This window comes from Semicossyphus pulcher, unplaced genomic scaffold (genome assembly GCF_022749685.1).
Source record: "Semicossyphus pulcher isolate SPU_LCO1_2020_fin unplaced genomic scaffold, fSemPul1.0.p SCAF_2, whole genome shotgun sequence".
Classification (NCBI taxonomy): Eukaryota; Metazoa; Chordata; class Actinopteri; order Labriformes; family Labridae; genus Semicossyphus; species Semicossyphus pulcher.
In genome coordinates this window covers 31,310,721-31,335,606 of record NW_027211693.1, presented here as the reverse complement: position 1 = coordinate 31,335,606, position 24,886 = coordinate 31,310,721, and the positions used below count along the sequence as shown (strand labels likewise).

At 42.3% G+C, this 24,886-nt stretch overlaps 1 protein-coding gene across 1 annotated transcript; it reads left to right on the top strand.

Annotated features, from left to right (window-relative positions):
• Nucleotides 1-17,343: 17,343 nt before the first annotated feature.
• On the top strand, nucleotides 17,344-19,398 carry LOC138598274 (E3 ubiquitin-protein ligase TRIM39-like). The gene has a single exon (XM_069670026.1). The coding sequence runs from the start codon at nucleotides 17,558-17,560 to the stop codon at nucleotides 18,953-18,955; it is 1,398 nt and encodes a 465-aa protein (XP_069526127.1). The 5' UTR covers nucleotides 17,344-17,557; the 3' UTR covers nucleotides 18,956-19,398.
• Nucleotides 19,399-24,886: the final 5,488 nt, after the last annotated feature.

Here is a 24,886-nt window from a genome sequence, read left to right as displayed (position 1 = left end):
GGTCCGCTCCGCATCGCTGACATCGGCATACATACGCAGTTCTAATACGCAGTGTAAACAATCCACGTGCCCATATCAGCTGTGCGCTCAGTATCAAGCTTTCAGCTCCCTGGCGATCTCCCTCCAGCAAGCTGCACAATATTATACTGAAATGAGGAGATATTGTCTGTCTAACTCCGCACGTCCTTACTGTAAATACATTGATTGTCGCGCTTTATAAAGCTTATAAAAGGAGATGTCATTTGGTAACGATCGATCGTTTAGATCCTACGTCATTAATAACGTCCCTCGTGCACACGCGACTCACGTGCTGTAAGAACTGAATTGCGAGATAAAATATGTAACTTTTGTGACTTAATGAAACAGACTACTGATGAAGACAGTCAACACAGCAGACAGAGAGACAGACAGAAGCGGGGGCGGGGCCAGTAGTGGTGCAGGGAGCACAGGTGCAGGTATGTTGGGGGACTGAAGTAAAGTGATCAGGTTAAAGTAGTTTGTGAATTAAAACTTAATGAGGTGAAGAAGAAAGAACAATTAAAGTGTGGAAGTAAGAAATAACCATCTAGAAAGAGGGTAAGTCTACATGTTATGTGCTTCTCACAGAAATCATTGATATATGAGATTCATTGAAATCAATTGATTACAAAGCCTGTAATTAATTAGATTCATTTTTTTAATCACCTGACAGCAATGGTTTTGATATGATGTGCACATGCGCACATACCTGGGTGGTACAACACCCTCTACCCTGCTGCTGAAAAAAATCCTCAAGGAAGCACTGCTTTCCCATGCGCCATTGTTGTGTTGACAGTTGCCATGAGAACTCGGATAGGCGGACCCCGGCAGGTGTCAATCAACAGCTGCCACGCCTACACAGTCCTTAGAAATGGTCTGAATAGCAGAATTAGGTGTTTTTCAAGAAGATTTTCTAGTGGTTCTGAACGTTTATTTTCACTCAAGATTTTTGTGGATGCTTTATGACACACTCAACTGTGATATCATAAATGCATTTTTGCTATTTCAAGCCGAGTTTCCAGGGGCTTTAAAATCAACAGTTACCAAAGTGCCAAACAGTAAAATACATAAAACCCACTGAAAGCACATAGGATAATCCTTCATTGATCATCAGTGTGGAAATTCTGACCAAATAAAGGGTCTAGTGAGTGGCCTGTGCCACCCCGTAACAGAATTTACTAATAAGCTAAAAGACAAAACCATTGAAGATTGAGAAGTTGTGGCTATAATATTAAGAAAAGTGTTCCCTAGCTAGCAACTGTTACAGTAACGTTAAATAGCCTACTGTGCTTCACTGTGTGGCGGTTGGACAAGTGGTCCATTGTTCTCTATTTGTGGATATTGTCATCACCAAAGTGTAATATGCAAAATTTAAATCCCGTTTATATTGCCATCTATATACAGTACCTTCATCAGTAACTCGGGGCCACTGTCTAACGTTGTCAATCCAACTACCAGCTGTCACAAGCAGCAACTGTTATGTAAGTATGACAATGAATTGTATCTGTATTATCTTGGCACAGACGCAGCCACGATGATGGTCTGGTCTGAGACCATATTGAGTAGTAATGAGTACGACTTGCCTCGTATTACTCGCGCAAGTTTGACCGCCGGATCAAAATTCACGTTTAAATAACAGGCGAATATTTGCCCTTCGCTTTCGGAATGGAGGAGAGGCAGCAGGGCTTATCGCCATGGTTACCAACGGCGTCAGGAGAATCTGGATGTTGATAGGCTTTCGCTACAACACATGACGCGAATTCACAGAGGAAGTTCAATATTGTCAACTCACGCGAATTCGCGTCGCGATCATTCATGTCATTTGTGTCGCATCATTTGCGCCGCCTGACGCGAATTTGCGTCTACTCGCGTTCAGTGTGAATGGTAGCTGGGGTCTTTGATGTTGTGTGTTGCCATAGCAATGAGTTTGACTGACAGCCAGTCATCCAATCATGACAATCACATACCGGGGTATATATACCATGATTCCCAGTTTGCACTACATACATACTTAATAGACAGAAACTTGACAACATTGAATTATATCATTTTAAATTTAACAGCTAACATTCAAACTGATGAACACACGCAAGGCAACCGAGTCATCATGCCTCAAGTCCACATCTCTGCTGTAATGTCAGATGATCATAACCCAGAGCTGCAAAAGTACAAAACAAACATAGAAACAGGCTTTACTTAGCTCATCAGTGTGGGCAATGGCAGCATGGCATGTCCTGCTCTGTAACATCACAGTGACCAGCCTGTTGTTCTGTTTTCTAGATCCTCAGAAAGTTATCCCGTTATCAGGAGGAAACCAGCTTTGTTGTCCGGGGATAACGAGTTAAATAAGTTGAGATCTCCAGGAAACAACCGGAAATTACTCGTATCACTGGAAAACGGAATAAATAAAATACATCGATGCATGTCCGCTTAGGGCTTCCATAAGTATCTATTATTGTCTCATAAGTTATGATGCTCATTTAAATCCTCTTTTTCATCATTTGAAACTTTTGAGTTAGTTAAAACTTTTCATTCACCGTTTGGATAATTGAAAATGTTTTTCTCAGCGGCTGACAGATTTTACTGTCATCAGCTATTGTATTGAAACAATGAGCACAACAAGATTTGGTTTGCACGTTTGATTGACCACAAAGACCAAAGGACCGGAAACATATTTGAATCATTTGAATTTTGTATCTCGACATAAGATCAGGTGGAAGTTTCGCCCTCTAGGAACAGTCAGACAGAGGAACGTTTCTCTGCTCACGGGGAAGGGAAGTTACTTGTCGACATAACAAAGAGAGATAACAGATCAAAGTTTCCTACAAGGCAGATCAAAGATTAAAATCAGTTTTATAAATAGATCAGTCCCTCTCTGCTTCTCCCGGGGATAAATGGGATGAACTTGGACAGCATGAAAGGGGATTGATGCAACCTCCTGCAAACATGAGAGATGGGAGAAACTTAAGCAAACTTCACTGTAACTTTATACTTTTTTATTATTAATTAAGCTACTCAGTGCAATACGTTTTATACACTCAATGCTGGTGTTGAGAAATGTTTATCAAATCACTTTTTTTCTTCCCTGCAAGAAAAAAAAGCTTGTTTGGCTATTACACTCTAATTTAAATCAAATCAAATTTTATTTGTATAGTTTGTTTACAGTGGCAACAACTGGCTGTGCCTGCTGCCTGGCTTGGGTTGGACAATTTTTTGAAACATTTTATTGGATGCCTAAATGGCAAAATTGTTGCAGTGCACCGAAAGTTGAGTTCCCTAAAATCCTGGAATGCAGTGAAACTAGGTCCCTCCGTCGCTAAAACAAAACACGTCTGTGCCAACGTTTAGTGGCAATCTGTTGAAACTTACCTAGCTCGAAATGTAGTAATTAGTAGTAGTAACGTTAACGTTAGTAGTCAGTAGTGAGTTTGCAAAAATTACGATGACCGTTACAGCTGGCTTGTGCATTGCTTAAGTGGTTGCCATAGGTTGCACGTAATGAGCGTCACCCCGTCCATTACCGGGATTGGCTCCTTAGGTTTGTGAGATCTCAAACCTGCCAATCTGAACACGTGTTGTTCAGCCTGTCCTTGGTACACTGCAGTTTAACAGCAGACAGGCCCAGCCATGGAGATGACTGCTGATGTTGTCCCTGATATGTCTTGTAGCACATGAGAAAAACCCTATATGGAGCTTTATACAAGGTTAAACACTTGATTTTACCTGGAGGGGTGTTTAAATACAAGTAGTTCCGGAGCCGCCATATTGAGAATCGTCTCAAAGCTCTTATCGCTGCTCGGAGGAGCGAGGAGCGAGGAGAGAGGAGGGAGTTCCGAGGAGCGATAAGCGAGGATACACGAGAGCAGCCTCCGCGGAAGTCTTTTACTGGCCGACACGCCCCCTTATTACAGATCAGTTAGTGATTGGACGCTGCAGCTGCTCGGACTTATGTGAAACTTCACAACATCACCAGAGTGTCATACCGCAGAGAGGAAGACGCAGACCTTAAATCAGACTTTACAGGGCGCCTTGAAACCGACTATAAACAACGTCGGTATAATGAGTCGGTATCTGACAACCTGTGATCGTTTAGAATTAAATATTGATCATAACTTGTCGTAAAATATTTAAAATGCAGTGAATAACTGCAGATTTGATTTGTTTTCTGAGTCAACATCTGAGTAAAAATAAGTTAATTGTCTAAAAATCAAAAGCAGCAAAAACAGATTCATTTCTATTAAATTTAATCTTAAAAAATACCTCTTGTCATGATCAGTTATTTCCCTGCTAACTTTTATTACGGATGAATGAATGAATTCAGAGGGAGCAGGAGAGTCTCTCTGTCAGCAGGTAACACTGCGTGTGAGAGTGATCATCAGTGAGGTCGGGTTTGATCAGCGTGACGTGATTTCTATTTATCCTGAAACTTTGAGCCTAATGAATCATTTTCATAGTTCATGAACAGACAGTGTTTGGGCTTATTAAATAATTAATTCAGATCAGATGATCAGTGATCAAAAATGTAAATAATGAACAAATAATATAAAGACATAGTGCTGTAAGAAATGTCCGTCTGGCTCTGCAGCAGGAACACAGACTGTAGCCTGTTCTTCATGTGCAGGTGTTTGTTACACAGGTAACAGGTTACAGAGAGGAAACACTGTTGCTGTGTGTTTTATTAGAAACTGCTGATCCATCGGTGATCAGCTGACGCGATCATCACAAACAGACGTTGCTGCACGTGACGCTTCATCGGAAAGGACGTCTCATGTCTCTTAAAAAAACATTCCCTCGTTTCCTCTCTCCTCTCTTGGTTTCCTCGCGTCTCTCCATGCATCTCTGGTGGGAGGGACTAAGACGCAGATGCAGCAAGGAAACTTGGGTCACTTTTCATGTTGCCAGACAAACCAGGTCGGCACCGCTGTGTTCACAACTGCGCATTGTGCTGATAAACTGTGCGGACCTGGCAGAGTTCACACGGTGATTTTCTGACTTTGGAGTTTAGAAATTTAAACTTGAACTGCTCAGTAATCCGTTTGTAGTTGATGTGCAGTGGTGTAGTGCAGGGTATACGCGGGTATACGGCGTATACCCACTTATTTTTCAGTCAGCATTGTGTATACCCACTTCTCAATCCCCTCTGATGCGCAACATTCATGTATGCAAGCCAAATTGACCAATTATCTTTCATAGGATGGTGACATGCATGACCCACCCTACGCTGCCTCTCATTGGCCAGTACTCATTATGCAGGACTGATGAGCCAATCAGAGGCAGAGTAGGGCGGGTGATACCTGGGAAAATAAATTATGTGACAATGTGCAAATACTACTGGCCCATTTTTGGGTAAACTAAATAGAGTAGTCTTACATGTCACTGTTTATAAAACAGGGCGTCTATCATTTGCTGAATGGGCTGCTCAAAAACAGGGCATGAATTAAGAGTACACCCACTTCTCCAGGGACCACTACACAACTGTTGATGTGTAAAGAGCACCTGTAAGCATTCAAATGGAGCTGATAGAACTCTGAAACGATGCCCCATTCTCCGCCCACAAGCTGCTCGAATGCTCTGCATGTTTGGAAGCACAAACCTGTGTAAGCAACTGATGCACACCTTCACTCCACCCTGAGAGCGTCCACAGCTCAGAACCCAACCCCAAACATGAATGAACCTGCAGCCAAGAAAAGATGCCAAGCATCTGGCTCCGGCAAATAAGAGCAGAGTGAACTTAAATATATGTTTTCTTTTTGCACCTTTCCCTGTAATCACAGGTAGGCTGCTTATGGATGAAATAATTGCACATTTCCACCTGATTGATCACATTTAAAATATTCTCATTTGGCTCGACAGTGTTGTGATAAAAATCTATCTTTAAGATTTTCTTTAGAAAAAATATAGTTTTCTGCTGTTTTTGATGCTGTGTTAAAAGTGTTTAGAAATGACTCAGTGAGAAACTGCTGAGAGAGAAATGAATGATGCTGATGTGTCTTTTTTAAAAACTTGATCTCATTTCTTCTTGTCGATACCTTTGGTTTGTTCTGAACTCTCTAAGACGTCTTTGGAGAAAGTTACGTTCATATTTCTGTTTGACTTATTTGTCATAATACCTCTGATAAAAACGTGGTTTATTTAAGTCTGCTCTAAGAATGTTGACCCCGTTCAGCCCTCGTCTAAGACCCAGTTTTTAATTTGGGCCCCCTCTCTGATTGAGTTTGAGACCCCTGGCTTAGACTCCCTTCACTTTTAAGAGGTTTTTGATCTGCCATTGTGACAACCATCCCTGTATGTTGTTTATCTTTAAATCAGTAAATAGCAAAGCTGCCCACTTTCTTACTCTATATGTGGCTTTGCTACAAATTTCAATTAGATGGTAATCGGAAGAGAAATAAAGATGAAAAGCGAAATTTAGGCTCTATAGTTATGTTTTGTTATATTATTTGGTTTATTTCAGTGTGTCATGTGCCCAGCCCACATGAACTTACAAGACACTACAGACAAAACAAACAAGAGCAAAGGCAGAATGAGAACTAAAGAACACCTCAAAATATATCAAACAATGTCTCATCAAGTATGAGAAAAAAAAGAAACATTAAACATAAAGTGTCCTACTACGCTGATGGAAAGCCTTAAACACAAACTATAAAGATAATTCATTGATTTGTGAATTCATTAAGCCCATAAAAGTCTGTGTGGCGTATTAGGAAAACTCTTGAATGTTAACTGTGTAGGTGTCACGTTGTGTAGTCTGCCTTTGGACCCTCAGGTGAAATAGCACAGATGCTTTGCTGTTTAATACCCAGTGAACACCAATCAGGATTTCAGTGTTGAAATTTGGTTGAAAACAGGGTGAAATCAGTTCTGAACATCTAAGACCTCATTTCAACCTTTTTTCAACTGGCTAAAATACGGTTACCACATCAACGTGTCAGAAAACATTTGTTTGATCAGTTTGTTAATTTGTGCATCATCGCAATGAAGGGGTGACGAAAGTGACGTTTGTAGCGGCCTTGCTCAAAAATAATTTTGCAGTGGTGGTTAAATCCGGTCTACACAAAGACGTAATTTTCAATACATTTCATTTTTCATACATAAAACATAAACAGCGTCTTTTGATATCGTAATATGACACTTCCTTATCACGTAAAACAATTATACCTGTATAATCTGAATGATATGAGCCCTAGTCCGAACTGGGGTTTTAACCATTGACTGTATAAATAATGGATGTAGTCTCAGTGACGTCACCCATTGGTTTCTGAAGAAGCGCTTTGAAACCCGAATTGCGCCGGCGCTAGGGGTTGCCATATTGGAAATGCCAGAACCTGTTAATCCTACGGCTGAGGACTATGAGCGGGCCACATGAATCAGCCAGCTACGGCTATGAAGCTAGGCTATATGCTCCTCAGCGTAGCTAGTGGTTATTAGCCATAGACTGTATAAATAATGAATGAGCTAGTTTAACTTCCCACAGAGCAGATTCTGTTTGTGTCGGTGAATGACTGCAGGTGTTTAGTTATCAGACTAGAGAAGTAGCGGACGCACTGCTCGCTCACCGGTCTCTTCATCACTACGATCCGCTGTAATCTCTCGGGGGGGAAAACCAACAACTCCTGACTCCAGAAACTGGTCGACGAGTAAATAAATGTTTGATAAACACTGCACAGGCTAACAAGCAGCTAAAGTGAGCACAGTATACCTGCTACTTAGTGCTAAAAATATATCAATACAATAACACTAACATTTAACTCACCGAAAAGCTGGAGCTCATACTTCCTGCCATAAAGTTCCATAAATCCCACAGCGAGATTATTCGTCCAAACTTTGAATGAAAAAATCCCCAAAAGTCTCCAACAACACAAACAGGTGAAGTTAAGCTCAGGGTCTGCGTGTCGATCAAGTGATTCGGCCCCTATAATTAAAGGCTTAATATAATTAAAACGAGTGTGTCATAAATAAATTCACCCCCCGTACAGTTATCCTGAACAATAAAATTAGCTATTTATAACAAAACCCTTTTTTGTACCCGGCTGTAAACATGTTTATTTCTGCTGTAAAAATTGGCATTTTCCCTTCTGCTGTAATGTTATTTCTTGTTTTCTGGAGCCTCAAGTGGCCACTCGAGGAACTGCAGTTTTTTACACTTCATTTTCTACACCGGAGGTTGCCGCTCGGTTTTAACTGGTAACCTTGCTGTGAGGCAACAGCGCTAACCACCCTGCCGCCCTATTCTCAAACCTGATTTTATTTTAAATCTGTTGAAACTAATGTTTGCTAGCTGGCAGTCTTCTTTTTTTCTGCTCTTTCCTGTTTCATTGCTTAGTATCTTGGTACGTCAACACCAATGATTGTTAATAAGTTACTGTTAGTTACTGTAAGTTACTGGTAACAATAACAATTCAGAGGGGATAATTAAAAAGGGGGAAGGGGATAATAAGTCTTTTTTTCCAACTCAAAGTTTGCGCTGACAGGACTTTGTAAAGATACCCAGGAGGCTCCTTTTTTAAACAAATAACTTTATTAAAGAATATTAAACATTATTACACATTGTCAACCAATTCAAGTATGGACCTGTGCTGCTCAGATGTGATGCTGCAGACAATACTGAGGGGGACGCTAACCATAGTGTCAGAACGCCCTCTGCTGGACAAACTGTGTGATGACACCATTTCTAAATCCACCCAACCATCGTTTCCTGCATTATTTTCAACAATTCCAATATAAAGGTGATAGGCCCATATCTGCTGGTCTCTAGGGCTCAGACCAAATGTTTTTTTTCACAGCTTGTTTACATAGAAAGTCTGCAAAGCTTGCAAATGTGGGTGTGATAAGTGTGGAGATGTTGTGCAAAAGCCCATCAGGTTATAGACATCCTTAGATAGCAGAAAGTGTCAATCCAAACTTTTCTTTTCAAGTACTTTCCATGTCTCGTATTGTGTACTGTCCTGACAGAGCATGTTTTTGTTTTACTTTTTACCTTCTGACAAGTTATTTGCGGTCACAGTAAAATCATTCCACTTTGTGTTCACAGCGCTGTGATTAGCCAGATTTCTGTCAACATGTTCGATTCAGAAAAACTGCGGCTCACCAGAGACAGATCGATGGACGGTGTTTGGTTATCTGACGTATCTGGCAGAGCAAATTTACTCACGTGTCGGGTTTTAACAAATGTAAACAAAACTGAACGATGCTGCGGCCTAACTCGCACAAGAACAACGGACAAAAAGTTCAGTAACTGAAAAAAAATCACCAAAGCTTCAAAAATAACCAACAGGGAAAGTCGACTGTCAAAAAAGAAAAACTACAGGAGTGATGTTGAAAGCGATTCAACATCATGTCTTCAGTCAGTAATTATTACGGTGTCAGACCTGTCAGGGATACTTCAAGTTATCTGAAATAGGTTTGGATTTGTCAAACATACACTAGAGTTATTAAGAATGATAAATACTGTTTTGTGTTTATGATTGTATTGTTTGGAATGTGTCATTAAGTAAAAGGCTTTAACGGTAGTGCAGTCACTGAGCTGATTATTGAAGTGAATTTAAATGTCTGCATACAGACGGACAGACAGAGCAGAGGCTCAATTCTTCCTCTGAAGCAGCGATATCCAGACACTGAGACCTCTGTGTGTTTAGAGAAGGCTGTGGGCCGCTGGTCAGGCACCAGTGGAGCTAATTAAGTGACTGCTTCCTGCATTATTTAAAGTATTTTATGTTAATGAGACAGAGTGATGACGGGCGGCCTCCTGGACACAGTTTCTAGGCCTGGGTGAGAACAGTCTGTTCGGGCTGGTCAAGACTCAGCGTTTATTCTCCCTCTGACGTCTCCTCTGAATCTGTCACATGAGATGAGTTTGCAAAATAACTTACGGGGGTTTTGGTGATCTGGACTTATCACTCTTTTTATCATAAGCTCACAGCCAAACGTTAAATGTGTTGACCAATCCATCAAAAGTAAGCGATTAATTGTGACACCTGGGCTTCAATCATTTTCTTACATGTTCCCTCTACCCATCAGTCCACATATTTCCTCAAAATATGACCTGAATCTCTCTGGAAAAGTTAATGAAAGAATTATGGGAGCGATGAGAACTTGCTACATGACAGCAGTGACAGGCAATTGCAGGAACAACCGGGAATCGGTTACACAATATTTTCGGGGGGCAAGCGGGGAATTATAATAATAAAGAAGGGCGGTGATGAAATATAATTGTCGTCAAACCTCGAGTCAGTGTTTGCCTTGGGAGTCTGTCTGCCTTTCAACTGTCTGACAGTTCATTCGCAGGCAAAGTCACAGGAGAGCTGAGCCGAGCGGCACAGCAGAGCTGTCAATCACACACATATACACACATATATAAGAGGGAGCCCACATCTATCCCAGGGACATGTTATAATGATCCCTCCATGTGAGTGTGTAAGTCATGCAGTAGCTGTTTGTGTGTGTGTGTGTGTGTGTGTGTGTGTGTGTGTGTGTGTGCGTGTGTGTTTAACTGTTCCAGAAGTGAAAGAGAACTTTTTCTTCCTAAAATACCTCAATTAAGAAGCTGTTGATTGCCCTATATTTTAATTTCAAATATACCCCTCCATTTTTGCTTCATTTTTGCCCAGTTCAACACACGGATATTTATATTGACTTGTAAAATTACATTATGAAACTCAAGTTTGGCATTTTGGCCGTCCCCATCCTGGTTTCCTGGAGCCATAAGTGACCATATTTGGACAAAAGGGTGGAGCTGAAGAGGAGAGAAGGGCTAGGGGCTATAAAACTTATACAGCCTATACATGATGCTAATCCATTAAAGGAGAAGTTCTGTATTTCTAAACCTGGGCCCTATTTGTACACACTTGTGTGTAGAAATGACTCATAGGAACAAAACGTTTTGGAATCGGTCCAGTAGGTAGCTTCCACCGTAGCCGCGGCACGGACTGGGGCAACTGCGCCTGATCAAAGTACGTCCAGTACTCCTCGAGGAATGATTCCTACAAAGACTGAGATATTTTTTTTAAGTGTAACATCTTTTTTTGTGTAACCAGAAACAAAAGTGGCAAGATGTTACCTGAAAAGGACGGTGGAGGATTTGTTTACGTAGAGGACTGCCAGCAGGACTTTATTTGAAAAGCCATGGCTGAATATTTACCGGATTTCGACGATGAAGATGAGGCACATTTAGTGGACGTACTTTGATCGGGCACAGTTGCCCCAGTCCGTACCGCGGCTACGGTGGAAGCTACCAACTGGACCGATTCCAAACCTTTTTGTTCCTGTGAGTCATTTCGACACACAATTTGTACAAATAGGGCCCAGGTTTAAAAATACCGAACTTCTCCTTTAACTCACTAATAGGCTACATAACAAAATTGTTTCCCTCAGAATAAGATTGTATTTGAAGTGGAAGCTGAGCAAGGTTATTCATTTACAAGTTTAGATATTTTGAACTGAAAGCAGCTGCACAGAAAATGTTAAGGCGCCATGCACTCATCTTTTCCTCCAGGCGGCTGAATGCTGGAAAAAAAAAAGTCAACACGAGCCTTAGATCATAATTAGATCTAGAATTAACTCAGTTTACTTTGTACCATGGGTTTCTCCCTAGCATGGACGCTGTGTGATGTATGGACTGAAACACGTAGTTAACTAATGCTTTAAACTTTGTCTCACTATGTAACAAAAGTTGTTTTGTCGCTCTGTAATTATGCAAATCAGTAGCGCAGAACTACATTTTGCTGCAGCAGCAAGAAGAAGCAATGCACATCAAGACCATGTTTTTGTTTTTGTTTTTACCCATTTTATCCAAAAGATGTTGTACTCATCACTTTTAGCAGCACTTGCTTGCAGGGCTTTTATGTGCTAAGCCTTTAATCTGGCAGCTATGGGATTGTTATAAATTCCCATTTTCCCAATGCTGCTATTGTCTGCTTTTGGGTGCTCTCTGTTCATCATAACAATATTTTCAGCAGCACTTAAAGGTAGCATCATGATCGCTGGAAGAGATATGTTTTCCATGGTGGTGAAAAAAACTGCAAAATACAAAAAAATAGTTTCCCCTAAAGTTTTTTTTCCAGACTAGTTTGTACATCGTCTCAAATTGCACAAAGAACCAGACCTCGTGCAGATTTCAGTCAACAAAGTGAGACGTTTATTTTCAGTTTATCCCACAGCCTTTTTTTTTTAAATATCCAAGATGGGCGGGATCAATAATGCATGGCGTTAACCTGGCTGTCCGCAGTGTGTGTGTGCGTGACCACTAAAGCAGCTGACAGAAGCATAAACAACACTCACTGTGTCTGAGCGAAAAGGTTGACGATGTTGCCCTTTGCGTGTCTGTACGTGAGAGACGTGTGTGTGAGAGGCAGAGGGTTTGTGTGAGTTTGGCAGTTTGTAAAGGAAGTGCTGGCCTCAGTGTGTGTGTGTGGGGGGGGGGGGGTCTTTGGCCACTGCAGTGACTTTGTTTGCTGTATTCTGCAGGGAAAAGCCAACAAGAGTCCTGACTCCCCTTCACTGTCTGCCACAAATACATTAAAGCTAATAATTGGTCCAATATTTGCATGAAAATTTCTCCAAAAGGCACCGACACTACAAACATGAGTTGACACCTTAGTAGCAGACACCGGTGATTCAAAGAGACCACACCCCTACTTATGCATAACTTTAACCCTTGATATAATTTAAACAAGTGACTTACCCCTCGATCCCGCAGGATCCATCTCTGGCACGTTCCATCTGCGCCATGTTTCTGGTCCGTCAACGGTGCGAGCCCTCGCCCACAGGAAACATGTCTGGTCCGCAGCTCAGCGGAGTGCAGGCCCACGCAGCTGGATTCGCGAGATCATATGATCGCGCGACAATTGAGAAATCACTCGATAACATCGATGTTAGCAGAGCAACAAACAAACAAGAGTTCAGTTTGCACCTCTGAGGTTGACTATCTGCTCATCTGGAAATCATTCAGTGATTTTTGTGCTTCTACCATGGCTGAGGACACTACTTAATTAAAAGTGTTCTTTTTTCGAAATTTCAGTGTGTTGATCTTAAAATAACAGAAAAAAAGGATGTTTATCAATTCAAATAAAGTTCTTGTAATGTTAAACCTTAAAAACAAAACATTTTAACTGTCTATTTTAAGGATGTTATTGAGGCCTGGGATGTCAGAACGCCTTTAACCCTCCTGTTGTGTTCGGGTAAAATTTACAACTTTCATCAATCATTAAATTTGATTGCCTCAAGGTCTTACGATATCCTCCACAATAGGCATCTGAACATATTAAATTTTCAGTGGTTTGGTCAACTTTGTAACACCTGTGGTATTCCCGGTAAAAATGACCGCCATATTGGAAATGGATGTGTAACATGAGATTATGTTCATCCATAAGATGGAAAACATCCCCATTCACACCCACACATCCCCCCACATGAACCACACACTTCAGACTGAACAACTGGACCGATTTTTTTAACCAGAAGAAGAGGAGACTGAAGTTGAACCAGAGAGAGAGGAGGGTGTCTCAGAAATGGAAGACGACATTGATGAATTTTGGAATACATTTTCACTATCTATTCTTTGTATATTCACTGCCGTTATTCATGTTAACCACTAGTCTGAGACATTGTTTGGTGATGATTGATGGTTTTTGTGTTCATGTAAGAGCAGTTAAAACAGACCTGGAACACCAAAGTAAGGGGGGAGAAACGAACACAACAGGGGATTATAAAACATTTGCTCAATGTTACATAAAAACAAAGGTAGAACATGCTCACTGCAACATCTGTGGATCTTTTCAGGATGTTTGTACAGCCTGAGCTATCAGAACTTGGTTTATAAAACGTTCCTGAAATGTGATTTGAACATTCTCACTGCAATGTTCTCCTGCTATAAAAAGGAACATTCTGGGAACCAAATAAAAACTTCCCGCTCAAAACATAACCAGAACATCACACGTAACATTCTCAGAACGTTCTTAGAACAAAACATTTCCAGCTGGGATGGTGAGGAAGGAGCCAGGATACTGCAAGGGGAGGGCTACAACAGTGCCACACACGCAGGCACATAGAGGGGAAGGAGGAAACACAAGGAAAATATGAAGGCACGGCCATGACATAACCTCTGACTACTCCTTCATGCTTCCTCCCAGGAAGCAACATGCTAAAAGGGTAAACACTCAAAGACTCCCATCGCCATATTTTTACATGAACAAGTCATCAAACCCAATCTCTGTTGCGTTTAGCTGCAGGAATGTCATGTCAGCTTAGAGTCTGACAAAATCGGGGCGCTGGTTTGGCTCGGTTGGTAGAGCAGGCGCCCCATGTACAGAGGCTACAGTCCTCGTCGCACTGATTGCAGGCTCGACTCCCGGTCTGCCGATCCATTTGGTGCATGTCATCCCCCACTCTCTGCTCCCCACATTTCCTGTCTCTCTTCAGCTATCCAATGAATAAAGGCAAAAAGCCCCAAAAAAACAAATCTTTAAAAAATCTTAAGAGCTAACATTTCTGATGCTCACTGAAAAAAAGCCAAGTAATGTATCCAAGGTGTCAATAAACGAAAGTTGTTGAGAAGGTAAAACATTCAGCAAAGCAACAAGAAGTTTGACTTTAAACAGGCAAGACATGAAGAGGGATAAACTTTGACCTCCAGTGATCATCAAAAGTCAAACTAAAATATCTAAACTTTAATTTTCTGTTATGAATTCCAATATTTAGTCATTTTGCCCTATGAGTTTATATCAGGAAAACTTTTTCTCTTTCGCTCTGGGTAACACTACTTCCATGCCAGATTAGTTAATATCTGTCAGATAAAGATATTTTTGGCCTTTTAGCCTTCATTGGACAGGACAGCTGAAGGTTGACAGGAATTAGGCAAGAAAGAAGAGGGATGACATGCACCAAAGGGCCGTGAGACAGAAGAGTTTTTGAAGTGTCTCTGCACATTGAGCACCTGCTCTACTAAGCAAAAGCGACGCCCCAGATTCCCAATGTTTATAAGATCTGTAAACTTAGAATAGGCCCACAGCAGTGAAATATCATCCCAGCATCATAAAATACCATCCCGAGTGTGACGTCAGAAAAATGTGAATATGGAGTATTCTGTTTGTTTCCACAAGCTTTTATGTTGCTAACCTTGACAGTGTGTTAAACATGCTGCCAGGAAACTGGGGCTAATAATCGATCCGACCTTTATTTTGATGATCTCAGAAATGTTGTTTCTTCCAGCTTAACATATTCTTTAAAAGAAAGGTACATTTTTATCAAGTGTTGATCTTTGAAATGTTGTACAGTCTTTATCTATTCTGGGCTTGATTATTGCAGTCCACTTTACGCAGGAATCAGCCTGGGGCAAAAAAAATGACATTGCAGACCATTAGTTCAAATCCCTGGTCCATGAGGAAGTCTTAACTGTTTGTCTGTCTCTGCTACAGTGCCTGGTCATTTGATGGTGAAGCCTGATGTAACGCTGTATTACTCTCATTAAGCTGTTTTAACTAACCTGCAGTTTGGAGTCTCTGTTCATCCTGAAACACAGAGTGGCTTGAGTCCTCCGCAGGCTGGTGAACCTGTCGATCAGCTCTTTATATATAAAGGTTTGAACAAAGTTATTGGTAGAGATAATTCAGTAGTAGCTCAATATTGGTACGATCTTGTCCCTACCGTCTCTACCCGATTATATGCTCTTGGTTCCAGGTTCAACTCGTATTTATTCACTTTGCAGTCTTTCATTCAGCGGTGTGTTCAGTGGTATGAAGGCAAACACAGCATACTTCTTGTTTTTCCAGAGGTGAGTATTTATTTACAGTGAGTTAACTTGAATTAACTCGCAATTCACTGAAACAAAAGGCAGGTGTTACAGGCAGCACGGCCTCACCTCTCTCCCCCCAGTGGGAGCAAACTCTTACTGTTTTCAAAGGGTGTTCAATGTACCAACTGCCTGCAGCAGACTGCACCAAAAGACCACTGAGGTGGACTTCTTCATGATCCTGAAGACAAGCAAATGTCCTGCCTTTCACCTTAACTCATTGACTTAACTAAATGGATACTTTTACAGGTCAGTCATTTCTCTCAAATAACTACAGGATGCATTTAATGACCAACAGAAGGACCAATCAATTACACTGTGTAAATCTGCAAGTAAATACAAACGACTGAAACTGACTTTGACTGTGTTTTGTTTAACTTACTTACAAGCTTTGATGTGAGCTGTAACATCATGCGGACAAACACACCCGGGATAGTAAGAGCTGCAAAGTTACAAAAGCACAATGACCAATAGAGAATCATTTGATGTGATGCGTTCATGAACAAAAGGGACACGTGGTGACATGGGAAGATGTCTCACCCACCCAAAAATGAAGTGAGCCTTTCTCCAAAGTTCATTCAGGTGTTATCACTTCAATATTTAAAGCCATTTGTGTCACACCTTCCCAAATTCAAGATCATTTTCCCCACACGACTACAGAGCCTCCTGAATGACATGTGATTCATTCATGTGTTTTTAAAATGTGCTGCCAACTCTTCTGCAGTCTGCTAATTATCCAACATGAAGTGTGGAATTTTATCAGGTTTAATGTCATCAATGTCCCTGTAAAATAAGGAAAAAAAAAACCAGACCAATTCTGCACCCTCCACTTAAAAGTTGGATGTCCGTGCGTCCCTGAACGCATCAACCCTTGGGAGTGTCTTAGCAGTCTCTGGCCCAATCCTACTCTCCACCCTAAAGCCTAAGCACTGAACACTCACGGACCCACGCACTCTGTGATCTGACAGTAGGACAGCACTAAGCACTCACACACTTACCGGGAATTCGCCTCAAAGTCCATGAGTCCGTGAGAGTGGAGATTGGGATTGGGCCTCTGTATGCAGCTGTGTCATGCTGCGTTCAAGTTATATCACAATAACAGTAATTACCAGCTTCTAACTTGTAACATGAGTTCTCTTTTTATTTTTTTACTGTAAATGAAATGAAATAAAATCAGTTGCTGCCTGGATGTGATGGAAACAATCTCAAACACATGATGTACTTCAGAAAATAGTCCAGAGAAAATTATCTAACTGGCAGTAAATGAGTTCAACTCTGCAAAACCTGAGCTTTGGGTGATTTCATGTCTCTGTTGAAGAACCAACATTCCTCCATGTAAACAAAGGTAGAAAACAGAGCTGCTGTAACACCCAGTACTAACACTCTGTCTTTAAGGCTCCAACTTTATCGTCTCTGCTCCACTGTGACTTTAAAACCAGAAACAGGCCGACAAAGCTCCTCCCTGTTTATGACTCAACACAGACACACCAGGAAATAGGCGCACACACACACTGACACACACAGACAGAAGATGACTTCCACAGAGAGAGGACAGCTTCAGGAGGGAATACTGGGAATACTGGAATACTGCCACTTCAACCAGTTACTGACTGCACACTGTACGGAGCTTTAGAAAACACACGAGTCAAAGTGAAAGTAAGTTACAGAAACTCTGTGCAGGAGGGAGTGGAGCCTCAGCAGTCTGACCTGTGTGAGCTGTCTGCCTGTCGTGAGTTTAGCTTCACTCAGAGGAAAATGGCTTCTTGTTCAGAGGAGGATCTGTGCTGTTCTGTCTGCCATGACATCTTCAAACATCCTGTCGTCCTGTCATGTAGCCACAGCTTCTGTAAAGCCTGTCTGCAGAGCTGGTGGACGGAGAAACAGGCCCAGGAGTGTCCCATCTGTAAGAGACCTTCAATGTCAGAACCACCTTGTAACTTGGTGTTAAAGAACCTGTGTGAGGCCTTCTTACTGCAGAGAGATCAGAGAGCTTCATCAGACTCTGAGGCTCTCTGCAGTCTGCACTCTGAGAAACTCAGACTCTTCTGTCTGGATCATCAGCAGCCAGCGTGTGTCGTCTGCAAAGACTCTGCAAAACACTCCAACCACACATTCAGACCCATCGATGAAGCTGCTCAAGATCTCAGGGAACAACTCCAGAAATCCCTGAAGCCCTTAGAGGAGAAACTGGAGCGCTTTAAAAAAGTCAAACAAGACTGTGATGAAACAGGAAAACACATCAAGGCCCAGGCTGCAAACACAGAGAGGCAGATAAAGGAGCAGTTTAAGAAGCTTCACCAGTTTCTAGAGGAGGAAGAGGAGGCCAGAATCTCTGCACTGAGGGAGGAAGAGGAGCAGAAGAGTCAGAGGATGAAGGAGGAGATGGAGGCTGTGAGCAGAGAGATAGCAGCTCTTTCAGACACAGTCAGAGCCACAGAGGAGGAGCTGAGAGCTGCAGACGTCTCATTCCTGCTCAACTACAAGGCTGCAGTGCAAAGAGTCCAGCAGCGCCCCCTGCTGGAGGATCCACAGCTGCCCTCAGGAGCTCTGATAGATGTGGCCAAACACCTGGGCAACCTGAGCTTCAACATCTGGAACAAGATGAAGGACATGGTCTCCTGCACTCCTGTGATTCTGGACCCAAACACTGCTGGTTCCGACCTCATCCTGTCTGAAGATCTGACCAGTGTGAGAAAAGGAGAGAGACAGCAGCTTCCTGATAATCCAGAGAGGATCCAACATTATCCCGGCTCTGTCCTGGGCTCTAAGGGCTTCAACTCAGGGACTCACAGCTGGGACGTCGAGGTTGGACCGAACACGTCCTGGGAAGTGGCTGTGTGTGAGGAGTCTGCAGACAGGAAGGAAGACATTGACTCTGGATTATGGAGAATAGTGTTTTATGATGATGAATACACAGCATGCACCGCGTCAGATGAATACATTGCTCTGTCAGTGAGAGGACAGCCTCAGAGGATCAGAGTGCATCTGGACTGGGACAGAGGAAAACTGTCATTCTCTGATCCTGACACTAACACACACATACACACCTTCACACACACTTTCACTGACAAGCTGTTTCCATACATTTATACTTATGATTTGCCTCCTCTGAAGATCTTACCAGCGAACGTCTCTGTAACAGTGGGACAGTAAAGGCAGAGGCGATGATAATGATGGAGTCAGGTGATGAGCTGCTCACATGTTGTTCTTATCTTTACATAAAGTCACATTTTTACAGCTTACATGATAAACAGATGAAACTTGGCTCAGTTCAGATGACAGACGTGTATTTTCTCTCTCTCTCTTTTGTAACCAGGTTCTCAGATACTTTGTTTCATGTGCCGAGGTTTTCACAAATCTGTCGTCTTCTCAAATCAATGAAGGTGAATGGAGTTTTTATTTCTTCTGCTCCGAGTGTAAAAAATGACATTTGAACATGTCATTATGAACAGTTTGCTTTGGGGGCTTTTTAAACAGCATGTAGACAGCTTGTGTGTGATGAATTTATAGAACTGATTGTTTGCTGTGTGAAGAAATCACAACAACTCTGGAATAATTCAAGTCACAGTGATGACGTGTAATAAAGGCAGTGATCATGTTGGTGTGTGTGTGGTGTTATTATTTAACACTTTACAGGAGAGGCCATGGTGTCAGTCAAATAAACACAAGACATTCACCCTGAAGTTCAGTTTAATACTTTTTGTCATTGTTAAACTTATACTTTTTTTGGTTATAAAAATAAATCTGTCTTATTTTTCTTAAAAGGTAACTTTTGTGTCTGTGGCTGCTTGGGACTTGAGGGAAATGGGACTCATTCATTTTATGCCTCGGCGACCCCTAGACGGGGCATAACATAAATTGGGGGCTCGTCCGTCTTTTTTTGTTCACGCTTTGCATCATAGTAAGTTTGATGAAAGTTTCCCTTGTTCTGGTTGGCAGTTTTTTTTGTGTGTGGGGAAATAAGTGGTGCATTGTAATAAAATTGATTTTGTACTGGATGATTTTGTGAACAGAGCTTCTTGGGAATTGATTAAAAAATGTAGAAAGGCTGATTTTTTAATTGTGGCTAACTGCTATAATGTCCAAGTGGCTTACAGCGCCTGGAAAGCAGCTAAAACAGGCTTTGTGTGAAAAGCTGGTGGAGAAAGGGGTGCTTCCACCACTACCCGTCGCCACTAACAAGGCTGAGTCGCTGGTGGAGGAGGTGAAGGCAACAGAGGTGGCTGGGGCGGCTGGTGTGGAGCTTGATCCAGCCTCCGATCCTTCGGGTATGTCTACCGCTGATCTCCGTTTAGCCCTCCGCATAAAGGAGGTAGAAACTGAAAATAAATGGCTCGAGGTGCAAGCAATGCATCTCCGTATCAGGGCTCTTGACCTTGAAAGAGGAGCAACTGCTGCATCCACCCCTGTGTCTATTGAGCAAAGCACTGTTTCTGTTTCCTCAGGGTTTGAGCATAAGCAGACACATAGCCCTTGTTCCTCCTTTCCATGAGTCAAAGTTTGATTCGTATTTCAGTGCTTTTAAGCGTATAGCTGCAGTCTTAAATTGGCCCAAGAAGTTCTGGTCATTATTGTTACAATGTAAACTTGTGGGCAAAGCACAAGAAGTATGTGCTAGTTATACTATTGAACGGAGTCTGGATAATCAGACCCTAAAGAAAACTGTGTTGCAGGCCTTTAGCTTGTCCCTAAAGCTTATAGACAAAAATTTAGAAATGGTGATAAAACTGCCAACCAAACATACGTCGGTTTTGCGCATGAGAAAAGCGTCCTCTTTGATAAGTGGTGTCAGGCATGTGATGTTAACTCTTTAGAGCAGCTGAGGGAGTTAATATTACTGGAAGGATTCAAAAAATGTCTTCCTGAGCGAATAGTTTATTTAAACGAACAAAAAGTGTCATCACTGACGAACGCAGCTATTCTTGCTGACGAGTTTATTTTAACTCATAAAGCAGTTTTCTCTGCTCCGACAACTCGCAGTCAAAATGTTCCATTTGAGCAGAAAAAAAGGTCACCAGAACTCATGCGTAAAACCACACCTCCAGCCACAGGTGAGAGTCGCGAGTGTTTTTATTGTCATGAGTCCAGTCATTTGATTGCCGTTTGCCCTGTGCTTTCCTTCAAAATCTCCCACTGGTGTTGGATTTATACAAACTACGTCGCCACCTGAAATGCTGCAAAATTCTGATTCTGACTCTGAAAACATATAGACCTTGATCCTCGTTTGAAACCTTTTATTTCTTTGACCGGTGAGGAAAAATATGAAGTGCATGTCACTATTCTTAGAGGCACAGCCGCTTATCATTCGTTCATGTTGGAAAACGTCTTGCCACTTTCTGACGAGACTTCGTGCAATTCGGACATGTTAGTGTGGGGGATAAAAATGAGCATGGTTAAAGTGCCCCTGCATTTGGTGCATTTGCATTCGTACCTTGATACCAGATGTGTTAAAGTAACCTATGTCAACATTAGATGATAGTGAGAAAAACTCTACAGAAAAAGAAAAACTGGAAAAAATGTGTGACTGTGTCTTACTCGTTTACTGTTGAACCAGAGCTGAGCAGTGATGTGACACGAGAAATGTTGATAACAGCTCAGAAAAATGATTCTTCTTTAGCTATGTGCCACTAGTCTGCCTCCACTGACAGCAATTTGCCTGTGATGTTTTACGTACAAGATGGTGTACTTATGAGACGGTGGAGTCCTGATTCAGGTGGGTTACATTCTGTAAGTCAAATCGTCGTACCCACAGAGTACACTACCAGGTACTCAGTCTCGCGCACGACTCGAGTTTAACCAGACATTTTGGCATTAAGAAAACCTACCAGCGGGTGCTGCATAATTTCTTTTGGTCTATAAACCCTAATAAACCCATTCCGCCTGCGCCCTTACACCCGATTCCTGTGCTTGGGGAGCCTTTTGAACATGTAGTGTTAGAAAGTGTGGGCCCCCTGCCAAAAACTAAATCTTGACACCAGTACATTTTAACGGTGATGTGTGCGGCAACACGTTATCCTGAGGCTATCCCTCTTTGCACTCTTAAAGCAAAGCCTGTTGTGAAAGAGCTGACTAAGTTCTTTTCCACTTTTGGTTTACCGAAAACTGTGCAAACAGATCAAGGCACCAACTTTATGTCTAAAGTATTCTCACAGGTTATGGCAGAGCTCAACATTAAACACAAAAAATCAAGTCCTTACGTCCTCCTCAAGTCCCAAGGTGCATTAAAGAGATTCCATCTCCAACACTTAAATCCATGCTGCGTAAATACTGTTTAGAGTCCAACAGAGACTGGGATGAGAGTCTTCCTCTTTTGCTTTTTGCTGTGAGAGAAACCACACAGGAGTCATTAGGCTTCAGCCCGTGTGACCTTGTTTTTGGCCATACCGTCCTCGGTCCCCTCCGACTCCTCAAAGAAAAATGGTTGTCCGAATCTCCGAAACCCGAACACAACGTGCTGGATTATGTCCATACTTTCCGTGAGCATCTCCATCACGTGTGCGACTTGTTGTTACGATAAAAAGTCAGTGTTCAGAGAGTTTTAATCTGGTGACAAAGTCCTGGTGTTGCTTCCCATACCTGGATCCAGTCTCCAGTCCCGATTTGCCGGCCCATATGTCGTGGAAAGGAAAATCAGTGACACCGACTACATTGTTCAGACCCCAGATAAAAAAAAAAATATCTCGTGTTTGTCATATTAATATGCTCAAGCGTTACGTTTCGAGAGAAAGCGCCTCAAAGCCATCTCCTGCTGCACCGGTGGTCCTCGTTTCTTCCGCTCCTCCTGAGTATTATCTTGCTGATGACAGAGAAAAGTGGCTCTATGCCACCCGCTCATTTGAAAAACTCGCGTATTGTGTCAATCCCACAAAGAGGCCTCTGATGCAGCAAGAGGTGAGTTATTTGCTCAGGCATGTATTAGCTGTTCCCAGCACGAGCTTGTGGAGTTCTCCCTGTGTCTTAGTCCCAAAACCTGACAGCACTGCTCGTTTTTGTAATGATTACAGGAAGGTAAACTCCATCACCAAACCTGATTCGTTTCCTCTTCCTAGGATGGAGGATTGCGTAGACCGGGTAGGCTCCGCGAAATTTGTGACAAAACTGGACCTGTTAAAAGGTTACTGGCAGGTACCTTTAACTCCACGAGCGTCAGAGAGATCTGCTTTTGTAACACCTGACAATTTTCTCCAGTACACAGTTATGCCATTTGGTCTGCGCAACGCTCCTGCCACGCTCCAGCGCCTTATGCATAGCGTCCTTGCTGGTGATAAAAATTGCGAAGCTTATCTCGATGATGTAGTTGCTTATTCCTCCAGCTGGTCTGACCATCTCCATCACTGTCCTAAATTTTCAATCGCCTCCGTGATGCCTCGCTCACCTTAAATCTTGCAAAATGTGAATTTGCCAAAGGCACAGTCACTTATTTAGGTAAGCAGGTAGGACAAGGGCAGGTGCGTCCTGTAGCAGCAAATGCAGGGGGATTATTGATTACCCCGTGCCACAGTCAAAAAAAATCCATGCGTCGTTTCCTTGATATGTGTGGATATTATCGTGGTTTTTGTCATAACTTCTCCAATGTGGTGGCTCCTCTCACAGATCTCGTTAGCCCAAGTAAAAGTTTTGTATGGTGCCCCACTTGTCAGGCGGCTTTTGAGTCCGCTAAAGCACTACTGTGTAGCGCTCCCGTCCTTGCTACGCCCAACTTTACACAACTGTTTAAGTTAGAGGTCGATGCGAGTGCGTTTGGCGCAGGTGCTGTCCTTCTGCAGGAAGATGAACTGGGCATTGACCACCCGATTTGTTACTTCTCTAAAAAGTTTAACAGACACCAGCTAAACTATAGCACCATAGAGAAGGAAGCACTCTCCCTTCTGCTCTCACTGCAGAATTTTGAGGTATATCTCGGGTCCACTCTACAGCCGGTCCTCGTGTTCACTGACCACAACCCTTTGGTATTCCTCAACCAGATGCGCAACTCCAACCAGCAGTTGATGTGCTGGTCTCTTCTTTTGCAAGATTTTAACTTGCAAATCATTCACAAGAATAACAGTAATGGCGGATACCTTATCTAGATCTTTCTTTTGAATTAAACATTGTGGGGGTATGTTTAATTCTTAGGAAAGGGGGTGTTACGACTGTATAGTTGTAATGTGTTTTTTTTCATGTATTATGATTATTACTGTTATTATTATTACTGTAAGTTGTGTGTGCCTGTGTTTGCATCTGTGAGCAAACATACCATTGTAACGATGAAGAACGAGGAAAGGGAGGACAGAATGGCATTGCATTTACCGTCAATGAACTGGTCCGACTCTGATCTGAGTGAGGCTATTTCACTATTCAGGCGGAAAAAAACTCTATACCTGGAAGACAAGGAAATAACATCCCAGCTAGAAATGTTTTGTTCTGAGAACGTTCTGAGGATGTTACGTGCGATGTTCTGGTAATGTTTTGAACGGGAATTTTTTTTTGGTTCCCAGAATGTTCCTTTTTTCCGTGCCCGGTTTCAATAGCACCTCCGGATTGCACTTTTTTCCAGCGGACCTAGAAATGAGCTGCCGGTGGTTGCGTGAATTGGGCCTATCAGAGCGTGAACTCCCACCTAGAGCTGGGTTGTGCAACCGTCACTTTTCCAGAGAGTGTTTCTCCAATCTCATGGAGGTGGATATGGGTTTTACAAAAGTGGCTATGCTAAAAGCCGATGCAGTGCCTGACGTTGTTCTACCGGTGCCGACACCAGGACGACAGTCACAGCAGCTACATCTGCCGCCGCCAGCAACTCCGCTGACTTCGGAGGTGAGTGTATAAAGAGTATGTTTGTAATAGGCATTTTATTAACAATGACATGACAGCTTGGCTTATGTTATATGGTCAGAAACGACTCTTGCAAGGTAAAATTACGATGGCAAAGTTAGGCTAACGTTTCAGTAACTGATAGCTAACGGTGCTGTGATGTCACTTTACGGCGCGGCCTATAAATGCACCTTTTTCCGTTGCCTAACGTTATCTATCTGTTCTATAAGGTTGTCGATAGGCTGGTAACGTAATGAATATTGCAATAATTAGGCTGTGCTGTAGCGTCTTTCA